The sequence below is a fragment of the Platichthys flesus genome, chromosome 11, assembly GCF_949316205.1.
Source record: "Platichthys flesus chromosome 11, fPlaFle2.1, whole genome shotgun sequence".
NCBI classification, from domain to species: domain Eukaryota; kingdom Metazoa; phylum Chordata; class Actinopteri; order Pleuronectiformes; family Pleuronectidae; genus Platichthys; species Platichthys flesus.
The window spans coordinates 19,063,039-19,088,789 of NC_084955.1; the positions used below are offsets into that span (position 1 = coordinate 19,063,039).

The following is a 25,751-nucleotide window of genomic DNA, read 5'->3' on the forward strand; positions in this document are numbered from 1 at the left end:
TGAAAATTATTTATTTGACACATGGACAATGAGGGGAAGTGAGAGTTTCGGTCTGTGTCGGGGCGACCGAGTTCGAAAGACTTAACGTAGCATCACGTGTTTAGTTCATGGAAATGGACGTGGAAATCAGCAGAACGGTTTTAAATGTTTATAAAAAAATTCTTTACATTTAGCACACGTCCAACAACACCAGAAACTGCGGTTTGCTTAATTGTGGTTTAGCAGTGTTGCTCTTCAGCAGCAGTGTCATCACATTCCGATTTGGTGCAGTGGCACCATCTGTTGGACATACGAGTTCCCAGAGGGGTGCTTTGAATAAAAAGACCTCTGTGACCGTGTGGTTTAAATTAATATTTGACACAAACATTTGAAAATGTGTCAAAGGGGATTTGAAAAGGTCCTGACACTGTAGCAATGGATGTCACACACCATGTCCATGTGGTTTCTATCTTTCTTCTCCTCCAGACAAAAGGCGGTGTGAAGTTTGAGGGAGCTGGAGGAAAGCCTCTCCTGTCTGCTCTGGTTTACAAGGAAGGGGATGAGCTGGAGGGCAGGAGGAGAGGGGCAGTGAGCTGGTCACCTCACCACTGCTGACCCACCAACCAGAGAGTGCTGTGGTTCAGGGTTCAAACACTCAAAGAAGGTCGGACACCACATGAATATACCTCTTCCCTGACTAAAGCTTCAGCCAGGTTGACCAAGACTAGACTAGTTAGGAGGGCCTATGTCTACCTTTCGATTAGGCAGTATGCAGATAAAATTCATAATTAACAAAAAAATATATAATAACTCAAAAGTTTGCTGTTGAAGTCAGAGAGTTGGCTTCAGTCCCTCATGCTGCAGCATAAAGATACAGCAATTGCAGTGTTATCAGCTACCAGCAGGAAAATAAGCTGGCACGGTCTCATATACCCAGAGACCCTAAGCCTCCTAGTTGGCATTTTGCTATCTGTTTTATAACCTGTCTTGTCTTTACTCTTTTGCTTATCTGTAACATTTTTATTTATATATCTGTTCTCTATTGATTGTTTCTTATTGTTTGCTTTTTAACTGTTTCCTGTTATTTGCCCCAGTCTATTTAATTGTAAGGTACCTTGTTCCTGTGTCTTAAAAGGTGCTATATAAATGAAGTATATTATTATTATTATTAATAGACATCAGATCAATTTCTGATCTGTGTGTATGTGCCACAGTATTGTAGTCTATGGGAGGTTAGACAATGTTATTTAGATGAAAATAAAATGACTATATATTTTGGATTGATAATCTTTCTTACTCAATCACATTTTATTTATATAGCCCATATTCACAAATCCCACTATCTGTATCTATATATTTCATTATAACAAAAAAGTGTGTGTCTCTGACAGATGCAGGAAAGCATCTGCTCAACTTCCAATTATCATTTGTGTTGCGACCTGTACTTCCACTAGAGGGCGCTGTTATTTGACCCCGCCACAGGATTGCAAAACCCGGAAAAAGGAGCAGCGAACTTCGGCTCTGTTGAAGGGAGTGTTTACAAAGAGACCCGTGTCGCTCGTGAGCGTTCTACTGGACCCGAAACTTCTTTGTATTACTCTTTGGTAAGATAAACCATCAAGCGAAGCCTCGACGTGTCACACCGAGTGGTTCGGAGTCAGCAGTCGTCGCTTCGGGCAGTTCTCAAAAACGAAAGTAAAAAAGTGTTGAGGACGGGCAGAATGGACGTGGACGAGGACGAGGAGCCTTTACCCATGAAGCAGGAGCTGACCTGCCCCGTGTGCCAGGACATCTTCCGGGACCCGGTTCTGCTGCCCTGCAGCCACAGCTTCTGTCGGAAATGTCTGCAAACGTCTATGCAGGTGAAGCGCCGTTGTCCACTGTGCCGCGAGAAGGTGACGGAGGGACAGGCCATCTCCAACCGGGTGCTGAGCGACGCCTGCGACGTCTTCCAGCGAGAGGCCGGCTGGCTGCGGAGCCAGCAGCGGCCCGGAGAGGACATCTGCCGGATCCACCTGAAGCCGCTGGAGCTGTACTGCGAGAAGGACGAGGAGCCGGTGTGCGTGGGCTGCTTCTCCCAGCACAACACGCACAGGCTGTGGCCGCTGAAAGAGGGAGCTCCGCTGTGTAAGGTACAGCGCCCCCTGCAGGTTTAGGCCAGGGCTGTGGAGCAGCAGTTTGGCAGCAAACTAAAATTATGTTCTTTAGTCCTGTTTCTCTTCAGTAGTTCCTTAGAAGATGATGCATATTCCCTGATGTTTCACCTAACACATGTTCTAATGTAATATTTTGGGGTTGGTGAAGTGTTTTTGCCACAACAACAGTTCCAAGCCTGAAATAACTGTGCTGCTCTTTCACATTGGTTAATTCACACTCTGCTCTCCGACTCCCACAGAAAGAGCTCAGTTACAGAGTGGACATCTTTGAAAAGAAAATGGATTCGCACAGGAAGATGAAACTCCTTCTCAACGACACAGTGGAGCACATCAAGGTAAAGTTTCTCTTATGTCTGAAGGTTCAGACATCCTAAGATTCAAGCTCTGTATTGTTACACCGATTGTACAAGAACAATCGTGTGAAAAGGAATCCCCATTAATAAGATTAAGTTAAGCAGCAAAGGTAAAATGCTTAAAAGACAAAACATCAAGATGAATTAATAGAATACATGTGTTTAAACAAAACAAATTTATAATAATAAACCAATAATACTGAGTATAAAGAATTAATAAGCTCAAATATATAAAAAAATACAGTGAAAGGCTGAATACGACAACTAATACTACTACTACCTAAATATTGCTCGATAATTGTAGTGCACTTTGTTGTCATATTTGTTACTTTGAGCTTTTTTCCAGTATTAACACTGACCCTGGACCAGTAGACATCATGGGGACCAAAGCCCTAATGATGCAAGATGTCATTACTGAGGGCCTGGTTAAGGTTTGGAGAGATACGTGGATTGTAGTTAGGTTACGATTTGGCATGGTTAAGGTTAGGGATGAGGTTTTCATTTGGCCGTCCACAATGAATGGAAATCAATGCAAAGTCTTAATATGGTAAGCTGGGCAAACTCCACCAAAGCTGCTTTGTACCTGAAAAAACAATTTGTCAATGACTCAGACATTACAAATCAACTGCACAGTTATTCATGTAAACCCTCTCCTCTGGCTTAATGCAGTTTCAAGCTGGGCAGGCGGAGAAACACATCAAGGCTGAGTTTGAGAGGCTCCAGGAAGCACTTCGCACGGAGGAAGCCCGGCGTCTTCAAGCCCTCGCTACTGAGGAGGAGCAGAAGATTGCTTCCATAAAGGAGCTGATCGACAAGACAACATATGAAGTCGTCGCTCTGAAAAAGCTCATCGATACTTTGAAGACGGAAATGGGCAATGAGGATCTTAAACTCCTGCAGGTAAAAGACTCCATCGTCATGGGACTTTTTTTTGGGCTGTGATCTTGTAGTGTTTTTACAGAGATTTTAAATGGTGTTACTTATCTCAGTCACTCTCTTTTTTGTGTTTTAGAATTTCAAGATGTTGAAGAAAAAGTAAGTAACTGCAAAACAAACTGTTTACAATCATATACGCTCTGCTTCATCCAGGTTTCCACTGCTTTCTGTCAATGTACAAATGTCTCTTGTTAACTTCACATATTGCTCTAGAGCCCATTGGACTCATGCAGACCCTTGCCTCCCTGATGACTCTCTTTTGAACATGGGCCATCATGTTGGGGATTTGAGCTTCAAAATCTGGAAGGTTATGCAAACCCATGTCAACCACTGTGAGTACATTTCTCTGGGTTTACCTGCGGTATCCTCATTGCCTCTGAGTATGTGTTACTGTGCTCAACACTGCAGTAAACAGTTGTCAGTATGAAAAATTATACAAAAAACAATCCTGTGAACAATCGGGTGGGGTTGTTGGTTCTTTACATGTGCAGATGGGAGAGACAGGGAGCAGGGGCAAGGTTATAGCATATTCACTGAATGAGGACGGAAAGTGTATCTACATCTAAGCTCTTTTAAGGCCATGAGGGGAATTTTTAAGGAAAATCTTTTGAATATGTAATGTTGAAGAACAAAGAAGAGTTTTAAGGCGTGTAATAAGATGCTTGAGTTGGACTCTAAAAGACAATTTGACTAATAGTGCATGTCTTCCTGTGTGTGCAGATCCAGTGGTGCTGAACCCAAACACAGCTAATCCATGGCTGTCGGTGAGCGCTGACATGACCAGTGTGAAGGAAAGCTCAGAGCGGCTGATTGTCCCGGAAAACCCGGAGCGCTTCGACCCCTGTATCTTTCTCCTGGGAGCTGAAGGTTACACCTCCGGGAAACACAGATGGGATGTTGTCGTCGGGGACAGCCCTAAATGGATTGTGGGAGTATGCCAAGAGTCGGTGGTCCGCAAAAAGAAGTTCACGTTGTCTACGAGCCGCGGTGTGTGGTCTATAAGCCTCAGCAAAGGGGTGTACAGTGCCCTCACACCCGAGCGTACAGAGCTTCATCTGCAGCAGCGTCCAAAGAGGATTCGCATCAAGCTAAACATAGATAAGGGGGATGTGTCATTTTGGGATGGGGAAACTCAACAGCATCTCATCAGTTTTACACACGATTTTAAAGAGAAAATGTTTCCTATTTTTGGCCCAGGACTCCATAGTGAACCTATGACTCTAGTTCAAGGAAAAATTGCTGTGCACACTTCATAATGGGCTATGATACGGCAGAGGGATGAAGTGTTTCACTTTTACCGGTAGAACTGAAAATAAGATATAGAAAAAAAAAACTTATTAGAAAGTGTAATGTGCACTAATTTTTTATTAATAGAGAAAAAACTACATAATTTAAAAGCTTCTCAAGAAAAGACTGTGATAACTAACAGAAGCTGAGATGTGAGAAATCATATGGGTTAGTAAGGGAGGATTAAGCCCATTTATAGAAAAGAAATGTGCGTTAGCTGAAGGAAGCAGTGTTAAATCATCTTTTGACACTTTACTCTAGAGAGCTTGAGCGATTTAAAAAGTGATGGTGGAAGCTGCTGATCAATACTGATACCAGCTCTCAATATCAACAAATATTTGTGAAATTAACTATTTCAATTTCTTGCTTCCATAGCTACGCTTGTCTTTGATTATTAAGCACTGTGAGATTAGGCACATACTCGAGGGGACATTATAGTGGTAGTTTTTTATCGATGCATACATTTGATTTTAATTCTTGTCTTTATGCTCTGGAATATGTGCTTTTAGTCATCGCTCTCCTAACTTTATATGCTTTTGTTGATTAGCATAGAATATTGTGATACTCTTTGGGCTTGTTGGTTTTTCGACAATCATATTGATTCGCTGTTTATCACTCACCACAGCGTGGCCAGGGAGTAGTCACGTCCTGGACAGTACTAAAGGATGATAAACTACTTCAACTGCTCTGAATCTGCATGTGAAGAAATCTGTCTCCATATTGACACTTCTTCAATAAAATATGATTAAAATAAATGTAAGTTGATTCATGAATTAGAACTATGAATTGTTGAAAATGTAAGCTAAGGAAATGCAGCACTTGGTGCACATCAGTATTCACCACATGGGATTAACTGGTCATTGCTGCTTCCTCATTTCTCATTAGTGAGATTTGTGCAGGTGTTTCCTCAGTTCCTGTAACATATGATAGGATTAAATAAACTTATTTGATCCCACAAAGGGAAAATGTACTTGTTTGAAGCAGCAGATGGTCAGAACAAAGTAGTCAAGAGAACATGTAAATGTGAAAATAGGCAATTAAATAGAAGATTTAAAATAGAATCAAATAGAAGTACAGAGAATATGTTCACATTAAACACCGTTCACCACAGACAAACATAGTATTTGTAGCCTTTATGATCAATTTCATCACTTTATACTTGTTTCATATTTTTGGATTGACTGTGTGTGTGTGTGTGTGTGTGTGTGTGTGTGTGTGTGTGTGTGTGTGTGTGTGTGTGTGTGTGTGTGTGTGTGTGTGTGTGTGTGTGTGTGTGTGTGTGTGTGTGTGTGTGTGTGTGTGTGTGTGTGTGTGTGTGTGTGTGTGTGTGTGTGTGTGTGTGTGTGTGTGTGTGTGTGTGTGTGTCTGTTGTGTCCGCTGGGGGCAGCATCGGGACCTGCTCCTGGTCTTTTGTGTTGCTAACGCCGCTCACTGGTCTCCAGCCATAAACACCCAAACAACGGGCGTCTGTCCGGGGGATGAACCGCAGGACTCGCGTCGATGCTGTGGTTTCCTTATCAGCGGCTCTTCCTCCTCCAGGGACGGGTTGTAATCCCGCGGTGGTGGGTTCCCCTCGTGTGACCCGCTGTGGTTGATTCTGCGGCCACTGACGACCGCGCATCTGGATTTGGCTGAGCAGCCTCCGCTAGCTAGCCAACAAGCTAGCTTGTGTTGTCGCCCCCTCCTCCTCCGCAGCGGTTCATCCGACTCGGTCGCTTCCAGCTAAACGAAGCTGTCAGTCTCCAGCAGCCGCTGCTAACGACGGACAGGATTACGTGGACGCTTGCACCGGAGGAGCAGAAGAAAATGTAAAGTGCAATGGGGCCAAAGAGACGGGAACTGGTGAGTGTGGTCATGCAAAGTAACCGACTAACGGTACTGGGCTAGCTAGCTTAGCAGCCCGTCACGTTAGCTCTGTTGTGATAGCCTGCGGAGAAGCCCTTGTTGCTGCAAGCAGCTGGTTTCTCCTCCAACGAACCGGGTGGAGGAAACACAATACGTAGACGCCATGATTGTGTACAACATGTAGTGTTTAACACCTTAACGCTAAGTGTGTGATAGTTTAACAGTACTGTCAGTGAGGCTGAAGCGCTGGGCTAACGCTACTGTACCTAATGCTAACTGTTGTTAGCTCCATCGCAATCAGGGTTTCGATGCTACCTCAGAGTCTCGTGATGTGCATAAGGTAATACAGCTTTGTAACAACTGTAAGGTGGCAGCCATCGTGTCTTCTCCACTGTAAGAATGACATCGCTGTCAATGGAGGGTTTACGCAGGGTCAAACTGTATTCGTGTGATGATAAAGTCAGTGGACGAGAAGCATGTAAACGGTTGTTTCTTGGACACACTGCAAATATTCTCTCCCCCACATTTTGCCTCCCATCCTGCAGGCGGTGCCAGTGATGGCCTCTCCCCTCCCTGTCTCGTTCATCCTGGGGTTCCTGCTGCTGGCAAAGGCGCCTGTGTGCCAGGCCGGGGACTGCAAGGGCCATCGGCAGGTGCTGAGGGGAACACCAGGCTATGTCACTGATGGGCCAGGAAACTACTCTGTCAATGGGAACTGCGAGTGGCTTATCAAAGGTATGGTCACTGAGATAAGATGTTGTCTTGGTCGGGGGAAATTTGTGCTGTGGAAAACAAACCCAAGCTGCTTTCACACATGCAGTTGACTTGGGACATTTTCCAGAGGGGATGTATGTGAGAAAGCAAATGTCTGAGCTAGTTGCTCCAGAAAGTTTCTGGATTTCCCCCCCTGCCAGGGCAGATGCTGATGTTTATAATTTATACATCATGTCCTGCCTTCTTAATGCACTACCCAGACGCCACCACTGTCATAAATGTTCCGGACCTTTCCCCGTTGTTGTGAATACATTCAACCCAGACAACCTCCTGCGGCCTTCTTCATTTGTGAAAAGTCAAACTCTGGAAAAGATCCACAACCAATGTTCCTGACATTTTCTGGAGTTCATGTCTGAAGATAGCTCTACAGCCAGAAGTGAGTTTGAAATGATTTACACAGATATTTCCCACCTGTTTCATCTCTTTCAGCTCCCAGCAACAGCCACCGCATTGTCTTGAATTTCACCTTCATGGACACAGAGTGTACCTATGATTACCTCTTTGTGTATGACGGGGACTCCTACCAGAGCCCTCTCCTAGCCAGTCTGAGTGGCAACACTCTCCCTCAACCCATTGAAGCCAAGTCTGGCAAGGTAACTAATTAAGACATGTTTAAACTGATGCTGAGGAATTGTAACTATGGCAAATAACCTAATTTTGTATCCATTATTTAATCTCCTTTTTTACAGATGCTGCTTCATCTCTTCAGTGATGCTAATTACGACCTCCTTGGTTTCAATGCAACCTACACCTTCTCTCTGTGCCCTGGAGCGTGTGGTGGTCATGGCCGCTGTGATTCCTCTACATCAAAGTGCCAATGCCATCAGGATTGGGGAGGATCAGCGTGCACAACCCGCCTGTGCTCCAAGGACTGTTCTGTGAATGGCCAGTGTGACAAGGCAGGAGTAGATTTAATGAACACACAACGCAAACAGTCTTAAGCCAAATACACCTTGATTATGACCATTGTGCAGTCTATTGAAATATTGATTTCTCGTCTTCAACTGTTTTATTATGTTGTGTGTTATCTCAGAAAGGAGAGAGCTGCCTGTGCAGCACAGGCTTCCTTGGTCATAGCTGCCAGCTGGGTCTCCATGATGACAACGGGGTGGGGCAGTGGTGGCGTGTGAGTGAAGGAAACCCCTACACGGCTCCCAGGACAGGTTCTGCTGGCGTCTATCTATCTGCCACTGCAGCCATGTACTTGTTTGGAGGTGAGCGCGACACACTTGTAAACAGCTAATAAGTAGCGATAAACCCCACCCTCTTTTTTTTTATCACACTATTTGTCAGTGAATTCCTTCCTGACATGGCACATTTATCACCTTTTAACTTACCTAACCCTAACCCTGTTTAATGCTTCAGAATAATATTTTTTACGTTGAAACACCTTTAACTCTGCTGTTCTCCAGTATCAGTGTTTTTGATCTTTAATGTCAATAGTGTATGTTTGATTATTACTTATTTTTCCCGCAGGGTTTGATCTGAACAGAGCTCTCGGTGACCTGATCAAATACAATTTCACATCCAACCAATGGGAAACCCGGTCTTACGGTCACTATCCTGTAAGTGGTTTGTGGATGCACACACAAACACACACACTCTCTCTTCACCTCCTCCTGTTCTTGCATTTCACTTACACTGTTTCCGTGCACCTACATGTCCTGGTAATAGCCTCAGGCTTCTGCTGTAACTTCAACCTTAAAATATCAGGTAAACAAGAAACCTGGTTTCCTTGAACCCTGTCAACCACCACGGCTCGAATTTAGTTAGGGAATAATCTCTTGGCAGAAGAACGAAAGCTAACAAAAAGAGTTGTTGCAAGTGTGGTAATGAACTTAGGCTGAAATATACAGGTCTCAAAAAGTTGTATTCACAGAGCCTGTCTCCTTGTTGTGCTGTCATACTGGATAACATGGAAACAAGTATAAACAAGTATAAACATAAATATTGATATTTATTGCACTCTTTGGCTCTGCTGTGTCAGGTGGCTCGTCATTCCCACACAGCGTCGGAATGGACGGGTAACATGATCATCTTTGGAGGAGAGCTCGCCAACGGCTCCCTGGCCAGTGATGTCTGGATGTATCGCCCAATTCAAGATGACTGGCAACAGCTCGGCTTCTCCAGTACACTTGGGGCTCCTAGACTCGCTAATCACGCTGCAGCTGTGGTAGACGATTATCTTTACGTCTTTGGAGGTGGGTTTCACATTATGCTGTCACCTTGCAGTCCTTGTTTCATATATACCTTTAAAAAAATAACCAAGTCTTAAACATTATCCTAGGTCGCACTGAGGAGGATATGTTTTCCTCTTCTCTGTATCGGTTCGGCCTGAGTGGTTCTGGGCGGTGGGAGAAGGTTCAGCCCACCGGTGGGAAACCCCCGGCTACCGCTGGCCACTCCATGGTGTTCCACAGCCCCTCCAGGACATTGCTGGTCTATGGAGGCCACCGGCCCACCACTGCCAGGTAAACACATCTTTAATATACGAGTACGCTGGATACAGTAATAAACAAAGCCAGTTGGAAGAGAGAGAGAAAATCAGGTCAATGACGTGTGTAGACATTTTTGACTTTTTCCTTTGTAGTTTTGTAATGGATGCACCCCTATTTGTAATTAATCACCAAGTCTTAAGCCAAGCTGTAGTAAAACTAGTGGTTACCCAAAGAGCATTTGAGAATAATTCCAAAAGTAAATCCAAAATGATTGAGAGTCTTTATAAATACTTAATGTGCCGATGCTCTATGTTTCTTCTCAGGTTCAGTGTCAGGGTGAACAACACTGATGTGTTCCACGTGGACAAACGCTTTTGGACATCCTTCCGTTCCCGTTTCCCAGCGACAGGCCCCCGAGAGAGAGCTTTCCATTCAGCCACTGTCATTGGAAACTACATGGTGGTCTATGGTGAGCATCGGCAGAACTAGCAGGCACAGTTCGTTCAGGGTAATCCCATGTGTATTTATCCTCCTTTCTTCCTTCCTCTCTCTCCAGGGGGTAATGTACATATTCACTACCATGAGGAGAAGTGCTATGATGAGGAGATCTTCTTCTACCATCTGGGTTGTCATCAGTGGGTGTCTACCGGGGAGAGACAGTCACTGCGTGAGTTTCATCACAACTCACACCCTGAAACACAGTCCAACTTTCTTTTCTAAAAATTTTTACTTGCATATTAAGACTCACCTACAAAAATGAAATGTATTTAAAGGTGGGGATGCTGTGCGGGGGCGTTACTCGCATGTGGCCGCTGTGATGGAAGGACGAGTGCTGCTGGTGGCCGGGGGCTACAGCGGGGTTGCCCGTGGAGACCTGGTGGCTTACAAAGTTCCGCTGTTCGTCAGTAGTGATCAAGGTGACAGGGTGAGTGAAGGTGTCATAATGTCCTTAAACAATCATAGCACTGGGAAGACTATATTAATTCTTCAATAACAAAATCATTGTGTGTGTTGCCTTGTCAGGATGCTGTCTGTGCTGAGGCACTAGATGAAAGTATGTGCCTCAAGAACCCAGAGTGCAGCTGGTGTGAGGGCCGCTGTCGAGAGTACCAGCCCACTAATCCGGTAACACTTCCTCAACACCACCTTGCCACATTCCTCTCTGTCAGATCCCTTCTGGTTTTATTATTTTTATTTAATTATAAAATATATATTCTGGTATCCATTCAGACACTTTCAGACTTTATTAATTATTTGTATCACCGGGATGTGTCTGTATGAATGTGCGCCAGGATTGCCTCTGCAAATTTATAACCTTGTGTTTTTTTTACAGTGTGGCAGCACTGGTTGCCTGGGCCTGGCGCGCTTCCTGTCTGATTGCCAGTCCTGTCTCGTGTTGAGTGGCACCCCAGCCTTTCTGGCCCGTGCCCCTGGTGAATTTGGCTGGTGTGTTCAGAATGAGTCCTGCCTGCCCGTGTCAGGTGAGACGCAGGGAGGGAGGAAGGAGGGCGGAAGAGAAGGGCTAAGCCTCTACGCAGGAAATAAATGATGTTGGGAGTTTACATGGGAGAGACTCATGTGGGGCGTGTTTCAGAGATGGAGCACGATGACCTGACTGCACCCAGCAAAGATTGGACAGGCTACTCAGATGATAATTTGATTTGGCTGTCCAATCGCGTTCTTTGCTGTTGGTGCAGTGCGGTCATGTGTTGTTACTCCTCTTGAACACACGTCACACAAAAGTCCCAGATCACATCTGTTTCAGTACAGTAGTACACTGTAGCAAACTGCTGTATTATGAGCTATTACGAGGTCAGATGTGTTTTTTTGTGTGCTGACCTCTCCCTCTCGGTCTCACAGAGCGAAGTGCGTGCCGTGTGGACCAGATCTCAGGGGCGTACGGCTGGTGGGGGGAGCGTACCCTTTTCCTAACCTCCCTCCACTCCTGTCGCACCGAGAACTATGTCCCGGGACTGCACCTGCTCACCTTCCAGCACCCCCGCAACGACTCCCAGCCTGACAAGGTACGGAGGCCAAATCTGAAGTGCTAACTGTACTCGTTGTGGTTGTAACTACTTCCCTCTTTTCTTATACTTATACCTCCTTCCTCCCTCCAAAATAACTTTGACACTCATGACAAATCTTTATCCTTTCTCTTTTATTTTTATTTCTCCTTTTGTGCTCTTGGCTTTTTTAACCTCTCGACTCAAGTGTTCACTTCTCTTTTTTTTGTCTCTGTTTTTTCTGCAATGCTGTCATAGAAAAGATTCCCTTTTTAAGTAGAATATATATAAAATTTGTGGAGCAGTTTGTAGAGAATAGAGCTTCTGTTGATGTGTTTCCACTTCCATCCATCTTCCTCCTGCCTTCATCCTCCTCACCCCTTCCCCAGGTTGCCATCCTCCGCAGCACCAACATCATCCTCAGCCCCACCACAGAAATGGACGTAGCCCTACAGTTCAGGGGCTTCGTCCACCCTTTGTGGGGTGCTCCTCCACCTGCAACCCCTCCCACCGACAATGTCTCCATGTGGGCGCGCATCCAGAGGCTCCATTTTGAGGCTCGAATGGCATCAGGGCCCAACTCCAGCCAGCTGGTGAGGGAACGTGGACGTCAGCACATTAAATTGTTCTATAGAACAAGTCTTATAATATCATTTAAGAATACACAATTTGTTGTATCACTCCTTTGCTAGTGTAGGAAGGCCGGTTTCCCCAAAGGAGTAACTGGTGTAGGACAAGTGTTCGGTCTCCATAATTTAAAACCGTACATTTTTTAGATCAGGTTTTTCCGTTATATTAATTTTCCTTGTTAGGAAACTTTCTGAAATTTGTGTAATGCTAATTTAAATCACTGACAAATATGCTTTAAATTAGCAGAAATTATTATTCCCATTTTTACTTAAGACATCTGCTGTGTTTATTTCCTCCTAATCAGGAGGTAGTGGGTCGTTGGGCCGCCCAGCAGGAGAAGGAGTTGAAGCTGCTGAGTCGCACCGATGGCAGTAAACTCTTCTCCAACCTGACCAGGGGCAACCATTACCTTGTTCAGGCTGAGGGTTACCTTAATAACTCTGGTTCAGGACAAACCAGTGAGATGGCTCTGATCTGGAACAGAACATTGCCTGGAGGGAGTGTGAGTACTGACACAGTTAAACTTGTGTTATTTTCTACAGCAGCAAAGTTTTGAAAGTCATCGAATAAAATAAAACCTGAAGTAGCTTATGCTTCTTTCTGTGATTCCACCAAAAGCTAAACTTTTAACTCCTAAATGCTTTTTCCCGATAACTTCTCTCCCTCTAGGAAATCTCCTTCCTGTTCTTGGAGCCGTACCGCTCAGGTTCCTGCTCAGGGTACATGTCCTGTCTGGCGTGTCTGTCCGACCAGTCTTGTGGCTGGTGTCCGTCTTTGTCCCGTTGCCTGTTACGGGACGGCCCAGGCATTGAACCCTGCCCTGAAAGAGAGCTGGATGAGGAAAATGAAGATCAGCGCCATCTGCTGTTGGCACCCCAGCAGTGCACCTTGTGTGAAGAGTACAGGGACTGCTCTGCTTGTACTCAGGTACAACACTGATAGTGACACTTCAAGGTTTTCACATAGAGGTTCTCCTTGCTGCTGATATTGAATTGTATGTTGTATAGCATGATTATGGGGCTACATTATCCCTGAGTCATGCAAAGCTTATTTTTGTCAACAGGATCCTTTTTGTGAGTGGCAAATAAACTCCAGCAAGAAAGGCGACTACCTGTGCAGTCGACGGGGAAGACTGGATGGATCCATACGTGACCCAAGAGGATGTCCTCGAGTCTGCAACCAGTGAGTAACAAATACTTTATTTTACAGATCATAGATCTCCACAAGAACCTACTGCTCACCCTTATCTCCTCCCCTCTCTGGTTAACTCTTTGCCATGTTAAGGAGAAAGACGTGTGGTGAGTGCCTCTCTAACTCCAGCCAGTGTGCATGGTGTGAGTCGGCCCAGGCCTGCTTCTATTTTGCTGCCTACCTCACAAAATACCCCTATGGAGAGTGCAGAGACTGGTATGACAGGTAAAAATGAGGACGTTTTTTATAAATCTTCTTGTTGTACTTTTCTTTAGCTGGGAGTTGATAAACATAAACAAACTAGTTAATATACCTTGGGTCAATTATCTAATATTCTCATTCTTTCTTTTCTTACCTGTCAGCGTTCATTCGGTTCCCCAGTGTAAACAGTGTTCAGCTTTGAACACATGCACAGACTGTCTGCGAATATTCCAGTGTGGCTGGTGTGGTGACTACAACAATCCCACAATTGGAAAGTAAGTAAATACATAGACAAGCAGATCCTCCAGAAAAACAACATGTAGTGTCAACATACCACTGGTTGAAGCACTTGTCAATAAATCCTTTTTTATTATCACTTCGCAGACATGTTACCAGTCTTGTGATTTCCTCGTATTTATTCTGTGCTTTATGTTTATCTTTAGATGTTTGAGAGGAGACTGGGCTGGAATGGACGATCCCTCTGTGTATAACTGCAGCGTGGCTGTGGCTGAAGCACGAGCTGCCAAGTATGTTATCTCTTGTTTCACGTGTCTAAGTATGAAGCAAGAATCTCTATCTCTCTGTGAGTGTGTGTTTGTGTGTCAATCGCATAAGAACTGTTCATCCTCCACACCCAGAATCTGAGATAATTGATTTCGACATGGTGTGCTCTAAAGGGCAGGTTAATATAACGCTGTATTGCACAAGCATATTTGACCATGGAAATGTTTACTATTACTGAATTCTACATCTCTAATATTTACTGATCCCTGTCCTGTTTTGTTGCAACAAAACATAATAAATGTAATTCTTTTGATTCCTCAACATTTTAAAGTTGTTTTAGATATAGTATAGTTGGATATAGTGTACCTTTTCAAACTCATGTGTCCTTGTCCTGCTCTTTCAGCCCTGAGCCCCAGACCTCAGCCCCGCCTCGGCCGCTGGAAATGGAGATGGAGCTGGAGCACTTGGAGGACGAAGAGCAAGATGCGATCTGGTCCTACCCCAGCTGCCCAGATGTCGAGGAATGCAGACTGGGTCTCCACAACTGTCACCTTTTCGCCACTTGCATCAACACTCCCACCTCCTACGAGTGCCACTGTGAGAGAGGATACACAGGGGATGGCACGTTGCACTGCAACCAGACGTAAGAGTCTTCAACGAAAATGTGTTCCTCTTTGGGATCATGCTTCCACTGTCTTATCCTAAGCAAGATTCTTTAAAACATCCCTCTCTCTTATCTACTCCCTCCTACAGGTGCTACAATGAATGTCGAGAGGGTCAATGTAGCGGGAGCCCACGGTTTGAGTGCGAGTGTTCCCTGGGCTGGACGTCTGACCCTGCCACCCTGGTTCTGAGTGGTGTTGAATGTGATGTGGACTGTGGCTGCAACTTCCACTCCACCTGTATTACTGCTCCGGGTATCTGTGACGAATGTCAGGGTGAGACATTAATAGAAGGATTTCAGGGACCAGGGCAAGATTGCTGTCCTCTTTACCTAAATTATGCATTCAAATCCAACTTACAGTTCATAAAACTGAAACTCCATTGGTTATGTACCGACTTAAAGTTCAAAATGTTCCTCTCTTGCTCTATCTCTCAGATTGGACAACAGGGCCTCACTGTGAGCACTGCCGTCCAGGAAGCTTTGGTTCAGCCCTGGCTGGCGGCAGCGGCTGTGTTCCTTGTGAGTGCAATGGCCACGGCGACCCAGTCCAGGGCTACTGTCACAACCAGACTGGCCAATGCTACTGCACCCACAACACTCAGGGACCACACTGCGAGTCCTGTCTGCCTGGATACTATGGAGATCCAAGGTAATTAAAGTTTAATGGCCAGTCTTCATTTCTGAGTCTACACTAAAACAGAGGGAAACTGTTGTCGTCGATTTTGGAATGTTCAGATTTTTTCATCATGACCTTCTCTGTCCAATAGGAACAACGGCACATGCTACCGCCAGTGCCAGGGCCGTTCTGTCCTGCTCTCCTCCACCTCGTCGTCCTCCATGCCTCTCTCCTCTTCTCTGGGATGGCGAAGTGGCACAGAAGGGAAAGGAGGACTTTCACATTGCCTGTGGGTCCTGTCTGTGACTGAGAACCTGGCCCCTTGTATGCCCCGACAGCTGTGTCCCCCTGTAGCCCTCACGCTGCATCCAGACTCCCACACATTTTGTAAAGTGAGTACAAACATGCCTGGATCATACAAATTAACATGTTAGCTGTGCCGTTGTATAAAAAATTGTCTCCATTCCCTTCAGTGTCTTCATTACATTACCTTAACTTTATCTTGCAGAGCTCATTTGTCTATGTGTTTGATGGCCTGCCTCGTTTTCTGGCCAATGGAGTTGTACATTCAGATCACAACCTGATTGGAGCATTTTGTGGCACCACAAGGACCCAGCCTATCACAGTGGAGGCAACGTCAGGTATCTGTCAAACCTAATCACTTTATTTAGAGCAATAGCTTGACCTACTAATTCACTATCAAGCACACTATTCACAGTGTAACCCTAATGTAGGTTCCCCCCTTAGGTTATTTAAATTTATGAAATATTAGGATACCTTCACAGTATTGAACTTTCTCTTTCCCCACCAGGTGTGATTTCGGTCTACTTTGAGGCCAACGTCTCGTCAAACAAACCCCAAGGCTTCAATGCATCTTTCTGGGTGCGTCGCTGTCAACAGAGCTCTGAAGAAGGTGACGAGGGGTCGCTTGTGTGTCCTGGAGGAGCACAGTGCCAAAGTGGGCTCTGCCAGTGCCCGCAGGGGTACGGGGGCCCCCACTGCGATCGGCCCATTTGCTCTCAGGACTGTGGAATAGTAGAGGGAAGAGGAGCTTGTAATACAGTAAGATTTTTGATTATTTATGTTACATATAGTTAGATATATAGCAGTGACACTTTATATCGGAGACTATAAGTGTTTGTCAATGAATAAAATGTAGAAATGATCAACTTAAGTTTCTGGTACCACAGTACCATAACATATTTATACAAGCACATTATTCTATGGAATGTCTTTTCTTTATCCAGCCAATGTAAACTCTCAATAATGCAAGTTTGAGCACCAAGTGGTTGAATTTCTGTATCACTAACCAACATATGTGGTTTGTCTCAGTCTCTGGGAGTGTGTGTGTGCTCAGAAGGCTGGGCTGGCTCAGACTGCTCTGCTCCTCGGGACTCCAACAGCCTTGTGTGGGAAACACTGCTGGATACACAACTGACAGTGGTAAGTGCACAACCCATCATAAACAGTAAGTTGAAGAATTTTACACAAACACTCTAATGGGCACTGTCGTTCCGTAGAACCAGGCCCACAGGTTCCTCCACAGGATGGGCCACTCTCTGCTGTCTGGAGCTCAGGGCAATCTCTGGATGTACGGAGGACTCTCTCTGTCAGAGGGCATCCTGGGAAATGTCTACAGGTAGAGACACATTGAAGGTGTTATTGTACTGTAAAAATATTAGAATGTACTGTCTTACACATTTTGTGTCTGGTTCCTTTAGATATTCTGTGTTGGAGCATCGTTGGACCCAAATGTTGACGAGCTCTTTTGAAGAAGGCTCAACTCCCAGCCCTCGCTATCACCACGCCTCTGCACTGCTGACCAGTCATGAGTTGGGTTCTGGAAGCCACGGAGCCAGTCACAGTTTCATGTTGGTGGTTGGTGGTGTCACTCAAAATGGCGTTGCCATGGATACTTGGAGTCTCAATCTCAGCAGTTTAGTTTGGAGGGAATACAAGGTGTGGATAAGATTAAACATTGAATTGCACAACATCTGAAAATTCCCATGCGTCTTACTTATGTTTGCCTAACAATTTAATTCCTCTTGAATCTTCGACAGAGCTCTGTGCTGCCCCCGCTGGCAGGCCACACGCTGACTGTACGCCGAGACTCCTCAGTGTTACTGATTGGAGGTTACTCTCCAGAGAACGGCTTCAACCACCACCTACTGGAGTTCAGCCCTCATTCTGGGAACTGGACCATTGCCCAACACTTGGGCACACCACCTACAGGTTTTTCAGACTTTCTGTTTTTACGTATTGTAATATTGTTGCCATTTATTTATTATTTTTATTTAGCGATTCATTAGTCTACCTCACAGACAAATTAGGGATTCAGGGCATTTAAAAAATGTGTAAAGATTAACATCATGTACAGATTGACCTCACTTTTCTGTTTCTTTTTGCTCTTCATTCAGGTTTATATGGCCATTCAGCCATCTATCATGAGCAGACTGATGCAATCTATGTCTTTGGAGGCTCTCGCTTTCATGTGGAGACGGTGGAGCCCTCAGGCGAGCTCTACAGTCTGTACTACCCCAACCTCACATGGTCTCTGCTGGTCCCCTCGCAGGGTAACAAGGTAAGACGCTGAACTCTCCTGTCAACTATTCCAGGTCAGTTTTTAGGACAAGCCAGGCAGTTGTCCTCCATCTGTCCCGTGCATAAAGATAACTTACCCATTCTCTCTGTCATTATTTTTGCAGCCACTGTCCCGGTTCTTCCACGCGGCAGCCCTGATCAAAGACACCATGGTCATTGTCGGAGGAAGGACAGAAGCAGAAGACTACAGCAACTCGGTATCCCTGTATCAGATCAACTGTAACACTTGGATACAACCAGGTGACCATCTCAATGTCCTCATGTATCTTCAGTAACAGTCAAATCCTGATTTATCAGACCATTACCGACTCACATTTCATCTCTTTCCCTCAGTCTCAGCTATAGGAGATCCAGTAAATCGTTCAGTGTCTCTTGCTATGACAAGCTGGGAAGGCCGTCTCTTCCTGTCAGGAGGTTTCAATGGTGTCACACTGGGCAGACTTCTAACACTGACTGTGCCCTCTGACCCCTGTGGGCTGCTGCCAACGCCAGAGGCCTGCAACGCCACCACAGGCAGCTGTGTCTGGTGTAGGGGAAGCTGTGCTTCTTCTGATACTGCTGAGAGGTAACATATTTGGCTAAAGCCAAATCACTGAATAAAATGTACTCGGTTCTTGTGTCAGAAGTTATAACCAAACTAAAATCCATTATTTCTGCTCTCCGTCAGAATGGGCTGTATTACTGGCCAGTCTCCCTGTTCCCCGACCCCCCGTCAGCCAGACCAGTGTCGAAGACTGAAAACCTGCAGTGAATGTCTGGCCCGTCACCCCAAGACGTTCTCTGGTCAATCACAGGTAACATACAACACACACTACTCACTAACTTGAAGGGAGACAGTGACTGGCTGATAGGTAAAACCTGTTCTTTGTTCAATTTCCCAGGCTGCTCTACAGTGTAAATGGTGCACAAACTGTCCGGAGGGGGCCTGTATCAGCAGCTCGGTCAGCTGCACATCTGAACACGACTGTCGGATCAACCAGAGGGAGATCTTTCTGTCCAGCAACTGCACTGAGACCAGCTGCGAGGCCTCGGACTGCCCCAAGTGTACTGCTTCAGGAAAATGCATGTGGACTCGCCAATTCAAACGCACAGGTAAGGGGTGTGGTGTTGTCAAGCCCTGAAGGAATTGTGAAGTTCTTTGATTTTCAGTCCAGAGCTGAAAATAAATAAGACAATTCCTTAATCTCATCTCATTGTGATTTCTCCAGGTGAAACCAGGCGCATCCTGAGTGTGAACCCCACCTATGACTGGACGTGTTTCAGCTACGCCTTGCTCAACGTCTCACCCATGCAGGTGGAGTCTTCTCCCCCTCTTCCATGCCCTCCCCCTTGCCACACACTCCATAACTGCAGCCTCTGTCTGGGCTCGAAAGGCTCTGATGGGGGCTGGCAGCACTGTGTCTGGAGCATGGCACTGCAGCAGGTATGACGGCCCTTTAAGAGTGTTACTGAATACCTTCGTTTGTGTGTGTGTGTGTGTTTTTTGTTTTTTTCTACTTGTTCCATGACAATCAACCTCTCTCCTCTTCCCCCAGTGCATGAGCCCATCTTTTGTGCCCCTGCGATGTGAGGCCGGTCAGTGTGGTCGCCTGCTCTCAGGGGGGGACTCTTGCTCTCCTCAGTGCTTCCAGCTCACCCAGTGCTCCCACTGCATTGCCAGGCCTCAGTGTGGCTGGTGTAGTGGTCGTGGAGGCAACGGGGCTGGACGTTGTCTACAAGGAGGACTTGATGGTGAGGAATATGTTTTCGACTGAGGCAGCTGATGATTGTAGATGTTACCTTATCTTCTTACTGTTTCTGTTTTTAACCCCTGATTCAACTCACCTTCTGTTCTTTATTCCTAGGGGTGAGTGAGGGTGTTTGTCCCCTGAGAAACAGCAGCTGGTCTTTCCTCCACTGTCCAGAGGAGGATGAGTGTGCAAACAGTCATCACCACTGCAACAGCACCCAGGACTGCCACGATCTACCCCAGGGATATCACTGCACCTGCAAGCAGGGTTACATTCTCAGCAGGTGACTTAACATTTATTGCTTCAGGCACTGAATAGTTAGATGTTTTTCACAGTAATTGAACAGGTGCACTCAAATCCTCTCTCTTTATTCAGTATTACTGGACAGTGTGAGCCCGTGTGTGCACAAGGCTGTGTGAATGGGACGTGTGTGTCCCCGGGAGTTTGCCGGTGTCACTTTGGCTTTGTGGGGGAAAACTGCTCCTCTCAGTGCAGCTGCAACAAACACAGCAACTGTGCTGGTGTTAACACGCCAGATGTGTGTATCGAGTGCCACAATAACACCATTGTAAGTGCTTATAGAACTATACATCCCCAAACTGTAAATATTGGTTTCTTTTCAACATTAATTTTTATGCATTGATTTCTGCTTCCCCTAATTCCAGGGTAAACACTGTGAGAAGTGTAAGCCACTGTTTGTTGGCTCTGCCAAGGGGGGAGGAACTTGTCGTCCATGTCGAGAGTTTTGCAGGGGAAACAGTGCTGTGTGTCTGTCCCGGGACGACCATAAGAAGGCCCTTGAAAACCCACGGCTCTATCCTCTGGACCCCAACAGCGTAAGTGTCCTTATGGCCTCATGGGTCATGTGTAAATGCTTTTTTATCTTTGGTATTGTCTTTATTCTAAATCCCTGTTAAGTGTAAAGGCCGGTGCATGCTTCTGCAACTGCGTCTGCGGCTTTTCACGCCGCTGTGGAGCAGGACTCGTTGTCATTCATGCTTCCCCAACCGTTGCGTGTGTTCACCGCCAGAACACTAGGCGGAGTAACGTGTTTTGTCGAAGACGACTTCTTTCTTCTTCGTCGACGGGCTGGCGGAGGCTTGCAGAGCTTTGTCTATAGTTAGAAAAATTGGGCAACGCACGTAAGCACGTAAGAAGGGATACATAAGCACGTAAGGGGGCCTGAAGGGCTCTTGCGCTTACGGGCCCGTGGAAACGCAGAAGCATGCATCAGCCTTAAGGCATACATCTCCATTTTCTCTCTTCATCAGATTCAGAACCGAGTGTCTGAGGGTCCAACAGAAGAGAATGCCGTGTGTGTGAACTGCCAGAACAACAGTGTTGGGGACAAGTGCGAGAGCTGCCTCAGTGGCTACTTCCTGCTGCAGGGGAAGTGCGATAAGTGAGTAAAAAGAATAAATACATTGAGACAAAAGGAAAATGCTAATATTTTCAGAGGCAACAAACTTTGTCATTTTAACTATTTGGCTTTTCCTTAGACGTTTGTAAGTCATTTACAGGATCAGATTTTTTCCTGTTCAGTGTTTGGATTGTCTCCTCTTTGCAGGTGTCAGTGTAATGGCCATGCAGACACATGTAATGAACACGATGGCACTGGTTGCCCCTGTCAAAACAACACAGAGACCTCCTCCTGTCTGAGTAGCCCTCAGAGTGACCGGAAAGACTGCTACAGGCAACAGGTATGCACTTGATATTAACAATAACAAACATGGAGCAAGGGTTTTATTCTTCTCTGATCAGCAGGTGTCTCGTTTGATATCTTTCTATTTCCTACTCTTTGTTGACAAAATCAAATTTCTAAACGTATTTGATCAACTGTTTCCTCTCACATTTAGTGTGCCAAGTGCAAAGACTCCTTCAATGGAACCCCGGTGAATGGGCGTCAGTGCTACCGTCAGTTCAACGTGGACACCGAGTGCTGCTTTGACCCCACATCCCAGACCAACTGCTTCCATGATCCCACAATTCGCAACCTGCCCAGGGGGAGGACGGTGTTCTTCGCAGCCCAGCCAAAGTTCACCAATGTAGACATTCGGGTCACCATTGATGTTACCTTCGGTGAGGTGGAGGTGTATGTGTCCAACTCCCATGACACTTTCATAGTCGATGTGGACCGCTTTTCAGGGATTCACACCATCAAGATCGAGGAGGAATCAGTAACTCGGGGAACAACAACCGGGGGAGACAAGGATTCACCTCCGTCCCCTATTAAGGTGTTTGCCAATGCTTCATCCGGTCTCGGAGGTCCCGTGCTTTCCCACAATCCCCTGCAGCTGCAAGCAAAACCTCCAGGGGCTGATAGAGAAATTACAGAGGAGCGGGCTGAAGGACTCATCTCCTACATCACTGTGTGGAAACCCCAGACAGTGCTGATCGTGCGTGGTGTTCGAGATCGAGTGGTCATCACTTTCCCCCATGAGGTGCACTCCCTGAAATCCAGTCGCTTCTACATTGCTTTAAGAGGTCTGGGAACTAACGACAGGCAGGGAGAGTCCCAGGGTCTGCTCTTTCTGCGACAGGACCAAGCCCACATCGATCTTTTTGTCTTCTTCTCTGTTTTCTTCTCCTGCTTTTTCCTCTTCCTGTCCGTCTGCGTCCTCCTGTGGAAGGTCAAGCAGTTCCTGGACTTCCGTCGCGAGCAGCGTCGCCACATTCAGGAGATGACCAAGATGGCATCAAGACCCTTTGCTAAACTCACTATATACCTTGAACCAGAGGAGCCTCAGCTCATCTATCTGCCTTCATCTGGAGGAGGGGTGGGGGGGAGCACTGTATCACTTGCTCACGCCCGCACAGGGAAGTTAGGGGGAGTGGTGGTGGGCCAGAGGGGCAGGGCAGGAGCTGTCTCCTACAAACATGACCCGGGCTCCGGACCCACAGCCCACCACCACCATCACCTTACCCTGGGTGGAGGGGGCAACAGTGGCCAGCACCTGCCGCTGCACTACCTGAATACCCACCACTATGCCAGCACCACCACTGGCACCCCAGCCTCACATCATCATCATCCATCCACATACAGTGGCTACCAGCATTTTTGCCGCTCCGACCCCTTCCTCTCTCAGCTTATGGGCTTTTCCTACTCCACCTTTAAGACGGGGCCCATCACGCTTGAGCCCACAGATGACGGCATGGCCGGGGTGGCCACTGTCCTCTTCCAGCTGCCGGGGGGTGTCCTGGCTCCAAATCGGGCCTGTCTGGGCTCTGCACTGGTTACTCTGCGTCAGAACTTGCAGGAGTACTGCGGCCACGGCAGCGGAGGGGGCCACGCAGGGGCGGGATCCGGGCGCAAGGGGCTTCTAGGGCATCAGCACCTGACCACTATGGCTATGTAGAGAAAAAGAAAAAGATATAAATGAAATACAACAGGAACAAAGGAGATGGGATAAGTCTGTACATTTTTTGATATTATATAATAAATTAATATTTTGAAAGAAACATGGCTGCAAGGCGAAGACAAAGTCCAAAAAAGAGTTGAGTCAGAGTCAGTTAACCTGAGCTTTTTGAACAGAGTTGTACATACACTGTATAATGAATTGTTAAGTGTCTTTTATTGTATTATGTATTGCTATACTGTATTACAGTGCTTCACATGACCAAGCCAGCTGTCTTTAGAATGCACTACAACTGCTATACGTATCAACGGAACCGTGTTGCATCCTGCCTGGGATCACTAAAGAGGTTTGAGTGCACTCGACAGTCAGTCTCATACGAAGACTGAAGCTGGACCGATGTTAATAATTCTTCTCATTGACCAACAGAGATGTAAAGAAAGACATCTGCTCACTTTGGAACCAACATGTGCTTTATATCCCCCCCCCCCCCAAAAAAAAAGTGACAATCAACATTGCCATTGAGAACAAAAGACGTATTTAAATTGTTTCTGGATAATGTGCAAAGTTTTGATTGTCAGCTCAGCGCAGTTAAAAAAGAAAGGCAGTGTCGCTTGCAAGATGTTTTTTATATAGTAGTTGATATGAATGATTTCTAACTGTATCTCAGTACATGGCAGGCTTGTTAGGTAATATGTTTGTTAAACAGACTCCTGAGTATATTCTTGCATATTCGTTCACCTGCTACGTTGCATTGTTTGTTTTTCTGCTCATTGCCTTCACTTCTTGCCTTGTCTGTGAGTCCACTGGCTTACACTTGTCACTTGTGTTAATGGAAATGTGTGGTGCCGATCCGGGATGGCGTAATAACAATGACATATTTTACATATTGTTCCATGACTTGTTTTCGTAAAGAAAATTGAAGGATGATGTTTTCAGTCCTGGCTTCCTTACACTATAATATTTTAATTACACTACAGAACTCGTCCATTTAGATGAAATTAGATAACGTTTTGTTGATATGAAATGTATGTTTGTGTTTGGCTAGTTTTACTAGACTTTTATTTTCTTCAGGCAACGTGCCTGTGTAGATGATTGTATCAGCCAATCGTAGCTACATATAGATCAAAACATTTGGACGTGGCAACAGGAAGAAAATATTGTTAATAAATGTTGCTCTAATGAAATGGTCATGGGAAGAGTTGTGTTAGAAAAGTTCTCCTGGTGAGAGATGATGGAAATTGTTTTCATTTGAAATGAGACTGAGTTACTCGTTCACTGACTGGCGTTGGTATTTTTTTGTTTTCTCCTTGTTTTTCCCTTTTTGCACTGCATGGAGGCGATGAGCCCCATTATTCATGTGAAACACTAAGAGTGGATGTCGTCCAGCCTCCGATGGCACACAGTGTCATGGATGACCTCAGAGTGGTGCTGCTGGCTTTCTATCGAATGGAAGAAAAGAGAAATCACGGGAGGTTTTGTCATGAACTGAATTGTTACGCAAACTAAAGCTCAAATAAATATTGTCACTATTTATAGCAACCCTCCACAAACAAGCATTAATTCTGTTCTGTTTTCGTCTCGTATCTTTGTGTATTTTTTTTAACATACTTTATTTTTGTACATAACTTTTTGTTGTGTTTTGTTTTTTTTTCAAAAGAAGGGAACAGTGTTGTATGAAAGGCTGCGCGAAGATTCTCTGTCCTGAGTCGGATGAAATAAAGTCTGTGGAACAAGATTGTATGTGTGTGTGTTTTTACAGATGAGTAAACAAGTCTTAATAGTGACACCCTTATAGGATGCTGCTTAAATCCTAAAGACATGAGACCCACACAATAAATGTCAACAACTGGGAAGCCTATGCTGCCACATTGTAAACTTTAATGGTTTAAATTAAAGTAATTTACAGTTGGATAATTGAAATGTTTCTGAGCAATCAATATTATAGAAATTGGAGCTGCTTCATACAGCACTTGTTCTTGTTTTGGTGGGAATCCGGAGCTTTAGTCCTGTTGCCTTATCTTAAGGGAACAGGGAACTTATCTTATTTGATCTGTGTTATGTGATTTGTGTGTGTCTTGTGACTGTTGACATTTTGTATGCTGCTGTCTTGACCAGGCTTCCCTTGGAAAAGAGGTCATTGTATCTCAAGGGGACCGACCTGGTTAAATAAAGGCAAATACAAAAAAATATCTATAACATTGTAATGAAATCTCAAACAATTTAACTTAATTAAAACAATTTATGAAATTATTAGTGAGTTAGCATTTTATTACAGCTAATGTAGATATTCTGCCTGTTATACAGAAAAAAAGATCTATAAGTTCACTGATTAATAGAAGGGTTGTCTTAACAGATTCCAAATAATATAATATCAATAAATATCGAGCCTTTCTCGGTTCAGCTACAGATCAAATTTATTTAGATACAAATACAAATATATGGATTCCCTTTAATTGTACAGTGGGCGGTGACCTGGACAGTACTGGC

General features: G+C 45.3%; 2 protein-coding genes across 2 annotated transcripts; both read left to right on the top strand.

Annotated features, from left to right (window-relative positions):
• Positions 1 to 1,464: 1,464 nt before the first annotated feature.
• On the top strand, positions 1,465 to 5,466 carry trim35-28 (tripartite motif containing 35-28). Its single transcript, XM_062399991.1, has 6 exons — positions 1,465 to 2,111; positions 2,375 to 2,470; positions 3,158 to 3,388; positions 3,501 to 3,523; positions 3,638 to 3,756; positions 4,145 to 5,466. Exons 1-6 carry the CDS (start codon positions 1,701 to 1,703, stop codon positions 4,678 to 4,680), a joined length of 1,416 nt encoding a protein of 471 aa, XP_062255975.1. The 5' UTR covers positions 1,465 to 1,700; the 3' UTR covers positions 4,681 to 5,466.
• A 609-nt stretch (positions 5,467 to 6,075) lies between these two features.
• megf8 (multiple EGF-like-domains 8) lies at positions 6,076 to 24,999 on the top strand. The gene is made up of 44 exons (XM_062400089.1): positions 6,076 to 6,553; positions 7,102 to 7,291; positions 7,760 to 7,923; positions 8,020 to 8,229; positions 8,364 to 8,544; positions 8,807 to 8,895; positions 9,318 to 9,531; positions 9,618 to 9,801; positions 10,092 to 10,237; positions 10,325 to 10,435; positions 10,542 to 10,693; positions 10,792 to 10,893; positions 11,102 to 11,249; positions 11,629 to 11,792; positions 12,161 to 12,364; positions 12,706 to 12,903; positions 13,071 to 13,328; positions 13,465 to 13,583; positions 13,686 to 13,817; positions 13,955 to 14,068; positions 14,237 to 14,320; positions 14,701 to 14,940; positions 15,051 to 15,235; positions 15,397 to 15,610; positions 15,729 to 15,969; positions 16,086 to 16,218; positions 16,389 to 16,639; positions 16,910 to 17,020; positions 17,098 to 17,216; positions 17,299 to 17,536; positions 17,638 to 17,809; positions 17,995 to 18,158; positions 18,283 to 18,418; positions 18,512 to 18,743; positions 18,846 to 18,972; positions 19,060 to 19,270; positions 19,387 to 19,601; positions 19,714 to 19,909; positions 20,023 to 20,191; positions 20,284 to 20,476; positions 20,574 to 20,744; positions 21,180 to 21,310; positions 21,476 to 21,608; positions 21,765 to 24,999. The coding sequence occupies exons 1-44, from the start codon at positions 6,530 to 6,532 to the stop codon at positions 23,262 to 23,264; spliced, it is 8,670 nt and encodes a 2,889-aa protein (XP_062256073.1). The 5' UTR covers positions 6,076 to 6,529; the 3' UTR covers positions 23,265 to 24,999.
• Positions 25,000 to 25,751: the final 752 nt, after the last annotated feature.